Below are 6,277 nucleotides of genomic sequence, written 5' to 3' on the forward strand. Positions count from 1 at the left end.
AACTCCCCTGCAACACCTCCCCCCCCCCCACCCCAATTCCTTCTCTCCTCCACAATTTCTTTTTTTAAAACCACCAAGCCGCGGATTGAACAGGGAAGGCGGGTCCGTGATGGATAGGCAGAAGCAAGAGAAGTAAATTCTGTAGAATCGACAGCTTGGTGGTCTCCTTTGGAAAGAGCGTTTGGGCTTCTGGATAGGACCCATCCTGTCTCCCCAACGGCGAATTAAAGAGCAGTGGAGGGAGGTTCCCCACCCCAGAGTCATGGGGAGGGGTCTCAAGAGAACCCTCCAAGGGGAGGGAGGCTTATCTCCTGTTCCTTTCCCTCCACCTTTCCTAGTGGAAGATGGGCGAGTCTTCCCCAACAGGACACTTGATGATGTCCCTCAACTCTTTGATGGGTCCCCGTTGGGCATAATTAGGCCAAGTGGAACTGTGGGGGTGAAAGAAAGAAAACACATCTTTTTGCCTGCACCAAAAGCTATTGGTTAAACTGGAAATGGAGGGTAAGGGGGGCTGGCTGCAGTAAAGCCCCGGGGGGGGAGGGGTGATGTGCCTGGCTCCTTCCCTACACAAAAAGAGTTTCCATGGCACGAGAGGAAGAGAGAGGGCAAGAGCTGCAGAAGTGAAGCGCCAGTTGAGTCCGAAAATTCCCATCCTAATGTGGCCACCCCCGGAGAAGAGAAAAGAGGAATGGAGTTTTTTTTGGGGGGGGGGGGGTGATGGAGAGAAAAAGGCTGTTGGGTCTGAGCAGATCGAAACCTCTTCCTCTCTCTCCCCCCCCAATATTTTGGAGGGGTGGGGAGGGGGAAAAGGCAGAAGAGGACAACTTTTGCATTTTCCCCCTCCCTAGAGGGAAAGGAAGAACCCTGAAGAGCAGCCCAAGGAATCAGAGCTCCGGTGGTGAAGGGAGTGAGGGGGTCCAGGTGGGGTACAAAGAGCAGAGGCCCCTTCCTCTTGAGGAGGCCCCAAAAGGCATGGAAGCCGGGGGGGGGGTGAGGCTGACCCTGGAGGATGGTGTCGCGTTGTTGTTGCTGCATTGCCTCCCGTAGAGTTGGGTGCTGTTTGATTGACGGGCCTCCTTTTTTCTGCCCCCCCCTCAAGGCTTGACTCTTGGCACGGAAGGTGGGCTCCAGGCTCCATAAAGATGCAGAAGGGAGTTTGGCTGCTGAGCGTGTTCACAGTAGCTGGGATCGCGCCGACCACGGAGAGCCGCAAGCCTGCCAAAGACATTTGCAGCAAGAGCCGCTGCCCTTGCGAGGAGAAGGAGAACGTGCTGAATATTAATTGTGAAAACAAGGGATTTACCACCGTCGGCCTCCTCCTGCCTCCCCCGTCCAAGATCTACCAGCTCTTTCTCAACGGGAATGCCTTCGCCCGGCTCTACCCCAACGAGTTCGTCAACTACTCCAATGCCGTGACGCTCCACTTGGGTTACAACGACATGGAAGAGATTCGAACGGGGGCCTTCCTGGGCCTTCGGATTCTTAAGAGGCTGCACCTCAACAACAACAAGCTGGAGATCCTGCGGGAGGACACCTTCCTCGGCTTAGAGAGCCTGGAGTATCTCCAGGCCGACTACAACTACATCGCTGCCATTGAGGCGGGCGCTTTCAGCAAACTCAACAAGCTGAAGGTGCTGATCCTCAATGACAACCTGTTGTTATCCCTCCCTAGCAACGTCTTTCGTTTTGTCCTCCTGACCCACCTGGACCTTAGAGGGAACCGGCTAAAAATGATGCCTTTTGCTGGCGTCTTGGAGCACATCGGAGGGATTATGGAAATCCAGCTGGAGGAGAACCCGTGGAACTGTACCTGTGACCTCCTGCCTCTCAAAGCCTGGCTAGATACCATCACGGTCTTCGTTGGGGAGATTGTGTGCGAGACCCCTTTCCGGTTGCACGGCAAAGATGTCACCCAACTCACCAGGCAGGACCTCTGCCCCCGAAAAGGTGTGGGCGAGGCCAACCCAAGGGAGAAATACCCTCCCCACTCAGACACACACCTCCAGAGGTTTCCCCCAACAGTTAACTCTGCTGTCGGGGCCACCAGGGCTCCCAAAGCCAGCCGCCCACCCAAAACCAGGAACCGTCCAACCCCACGGGTCACCGTGTCTAAAGACCGGCAGATTTTTGGGCCCATCATGGTTTATCAAACGAAATCTCCCGTGCCCTTAACTTGCCCAAATCTTTGCGCTTGCACCTCACAAAGTTCTGACAATGGGTTGAACGTCAACTGCCAGGAGAAAAGGATTGGCAACATCTCTGATCTCCACCCCAAGCCCACCAGCCCAAAGAAACTCTATTTGACAAGCAATTACTTGCAAACGATCTATAAAAGTGATCTCGTGGACTATCCATCCCTGGACTTGTTACATTTGGGAAACAATAGGATCGCTGTGATCCAAGAAGGTGCCTTTTCTAACCTCACCAGTTTACGCCGGCTTTATCTCAACGGTAACTACCTTGAGGTCTTGTATCCTTCCATGTTCGAAGGGCTCCACAGCTTACAGTATCTCTATTTAGAGTATAACGTGATTAAAGAGATCCTGCCACGCACCTTTGATGCGCTGGGCAATCTTCACCTCCTCTTTTTGAACAACAACCTCTTGAGGTCCCTGCCGGACCATGTCTTTGGAGGCACCACCTTGACTAGACTCAACCTGAGAAATAACCATTTCTCGCATCTTCCCGTGCAAGGTGTCCTCGACCAGCTTTCGGCCCTAATTCAGATCGACCTTCAAGAAAACCCTTGGGACTGTACTTGTGACATCATGGGCTTGAGGTACTGGATAGAACAAGTCACCGAGCAAAACAATCAGCAGTCAGGAAGTCCGGTGGTCATCAACGAAGTGGTCTGTGACTCTCCTGCCAAGCACGCTGGAGAACATCTCAAGACCTTGAGCAAAGAGGTCATCTGCCCCGAGAACCCCAATCTCTTAGATTCTTCTCTCTTGTCCCTCAATCTGAACACCGACATGCCATCAGCCTTCAGTATCTTCCCCAGCGCCTTTCCGGAAATGCGGACCGAAGTCCCCCTCTCCGTCTTAATTTTGGGCCTTCTGGTTGTGTTTATTTTGTCGGTCTGCTTCGGGGCTGGGCTCTTTGTCTTTGTTCTCAAGCGCCGCAAGGGGCTGCCAAGCGTGCCCAGCAGTGCCAACAACTTGGACGTCAGTTCCTTCCAACTGCAGTACGGGTGCTACAACAGCGAGGCCCATGAGAAAGCGGAAGGGCACGTCTATAATTACATCCCACCTCCCGTTGGCGATATGTGCCAGAATCCAATCTACATGCAGAAGGAAGGAGACCCCGTCGCTTACTACAGGAACCTCCACGAGTTTAACTACAGTAACCTGGAGCCGAAGAAGGACGACTCTACCAGCTTCGCCTTCACCATCACCGCGGCGGACATGTTGGAGAAGCAGTCCTTTTCCAGAGAGCCCGAACTGCTGTATCAAAACTTGGTGGAGAGGGTGAAGGAGCTGCCCAGCGGAAGCATGGTCCAATATAATTTCTGCACCCTCCCCAAAAGGCAGTTTGCCCCTTCCTACGAGTCCAGGCGACAAAACCAAGACAGGCTCAACAAAACGGTTTTGTATGGGACTCCGAGGAAGTATTTTACGGAACTCTCCAAACCCGATCTCCCTTTGCTGCACGGAAAGTTGCAGGCCGAACCGGATTACCTCGAAGTGTTGGAAAAACAAACTGCCATTAGTCAGTTGTGAAATGGGGAGGGGGGGAAAAGACCTGGGGGAGGGGAGGGTTGCATCGGATGGGTGGGGAAAGTCTTTGAAAAAGAGCAAGACCTGAACTGAAGATTTCCAATGAAATTGGTCCCAGAATAAGAATAATATTTTGGGGTGGTTTTTTTCCCCTCATCCATCATCATCCATGAAGACATTTTCAGACCAGGCCAGGTTTTTTGGGATCGGTGTCTTCTACTAAACTCCCTTTAAGTTATTATAATTATTACTATTGTTATGATTTTGCATATCTTCCTCCTTCTCCCCCCCCCTTTCGGCCTTTTTAAAGAGCTGAATGAATGTTTCTTCTTGGAACATTTGAATTGGTTTAGGGGAAAAGACGAAGAGATGATATGAAAAGGTTCTCTCGACATCCAGGGCCCCATCCAGAGCATTGAGATGGAAAACATAATGTCTGAAACGGATGTTCTGTCCTTCCTTCCCTAGATTAGGAAGTCTCTTTCCCTCCTTCCCTCCCTTTTTTTATTTTATTTTGTAAATAAAAATATCGACAGTTCTCCTTTTTCAATGGTCAAGTACAAGCACTGGGCATCACATTTGTATGTGCGCGTTAAAGTGTCTTTGCACTTTAAATGCAAATCATCACGTCATGATCTGAAGGTAAATGTATTTTATGTTTTACTTAGGGGAAGTGTGTAAACCGGATCTCGGCCCTGCTTTGCTACAAGGGGTGATTGCTTAATCGGCAAACAAATTCCCACGTCAAGAGAGTTTATGTCTGAAGTTTTTTTATGGACCGAACTGTAAAACATGTTCTTTTGTTCCATTTTTTATTTCTGGCCTGATTTTACATACATTTCGAAAATGACTTCAGGATTTTGGAGTGGATTTGGGGTATCCAGCTCTCTCACTTTAAAAGAAAGAACCATTTTAAAGTTCTAGTAATAGTTCTTTAAAAGAAAAAAATTAACACAAAATCCACAGGCCTCCTATATTTGTTAAGCTGCAGCTCCTAACACCGTTATAATGTTCAGTGTTTTTTTCAGATCATTCACCTAATGAAGAGAACATTACTTTACTTGTAATATATTAAAATTAGATATTTTTATACATTTAAAGCCACGAGTTTCCATTTCCAGTGTTTGGGAAATATATATGTTTGTGTGTGTGTGTGTGTTTGTGTGTGTGTATTTGTACACATACATATATGTACATGTGTGTATATATACACATATCCACAAATATATACCAACACACATATGTTATATCTCTCTCCATGTGTGTGTATGTTTGTGTAGATATATATGTTGTATGTATATATATTGAATGACATGACAGGGAGAAAATACTATTTTTTAATTCCAGATGTCATGTTTGTTTATAGAAATCACATCAAACCAGTATGGATTTTCCCATAGGCCTTTCTATAAGGGGAGAGGGGAACAATTGTAAGGGCTTGTATACAACTATACTGTAAAAAATATAAGGGCCTTTTTGGTTTACACATAATCAGTCTTTCTCCTTTCCCAGTTGATTCTAAATTTGGCCCAACAAGCGAAGTCTCAAATTAGTATTTTTGAAGTCTCGCTGTTTTTTTCTTTATTGAGCTATATTCCTAAAGATGTTCTCTTGGGCAGTAGCCACACATCTGGCATTGTTTTCTCATTGTATTGTTGTTCATAAGTTAGGGTTGTAGAACGTTGGCTCTCAACGTATGGGGTCCCTGGGGGACATGATGTCATCACAGGGAGTCCATGAAGGTTTGAAGAAACATTATGATATAAATCTTGAGTGAAGTCTTAATGTTTCACGGCCGCAAAAGGTATTTAACGGGGTTAGGTAGTGAAGAATAGGTTGAGAATCTCCAGCCTAGAATATTGTCTAAAACTGAACAAACTACATTTTTTTAGTATCCAAATAGCAGGACTTATACCTACGCTAAGCTCTAGTTGCCCATCCCTGCTGGTTCCAGAAGACTTTGCAAGCCTCTCTTGTTCATGAATTAATTTCTAGTTTAGGTGCTCAACCTAGAATCCAAAGCAGTTTGACACTGGTAAAATGGCGATATTCGTGGATCTTGTTCATCCAAGTTTTCACTTGTTGTGAAAAACTCAGGGTGTTCTGAGTTCCGTCATGGACATTTGAGATTCATTTAAGCAGGGATGCAAACTCCTTCAAGTAACCCAATCAGTAAGCCAATAAATTAAGTAAGTAAATAATTGCCCACAGAGAATAAGATGTAGTTTTGCCAACCATCTCTCTACCGTTGCGGTTATTCTACTGTTTGACCTCTTTCTAAACTTCCATGAGAATGGATCACTAATGGTAACATACTGACACCATTGGAAGAAGGATCGGCCAATCAGATGCTTGCTTTTTAGCTCCACCTAAAACCATGGCATCAAAGAGAAAGGACAGTGGTGGTAAGGACACATTAGTAAACATGCCCCGGGTTCTCCTTTCTCCAAAGCTATCTGATGCTCTTCAAGACACGTTGAGCTACAATGATTTCTTCCAGCAATGGGGACTATCAATTGAAGAGGGTAGAAGTTCCATCTCAAGACATCTAGCCAAGT

General features: G+C 47.0%; 1 protein-coding gene across 1 annotated transcript; it reads left to right on the top strand.

Annotated features, from left to right (window-relative positions):
* The first annotated feature begins 1,145 nt into the window (after positions 1-1,145).
* Positions 1,146-3,722, top strand: SLITRK2 (SLIT and NTRK like family member 2). The gene has a single exon (XM_032228268.1). It carries the CDS (start codon positions 1,146-1,148, stop codon positions 3,720-3,722), a length of 2,577 nt encoding a protein of 858 aa, XP_032084159.1.
* The last annotated feature ends 2,555 nt before the right edge of the window (positions 3,723-6,277 follow it).

This window comes from Thamnophis elegans, chromosome 12, assembly GCF_009769535.1.
Source record: "Thamnophis elegans isolate rThaEle1 chromosome 12, rThaEle1.pri, whole genome shotgun sequence".
In the NCBI taxonomy this organism is placed as follows: Eukaryota; Metazoa; Chordata; class Lepidosauria; order Squamata; family Colubridae; genus Thamnophis; species Thamnophis elegans.

Bases quoted from the DNA above. Each gene is read 5' to 3' on its own strand.
- SLITRK2 (XM_032228268.1), top strand. From the start codon at position 1,146: ATGCAGAAGGGAGTTTGGCTGCTGAGCGTGTTCACAGTAGCTGGGATC.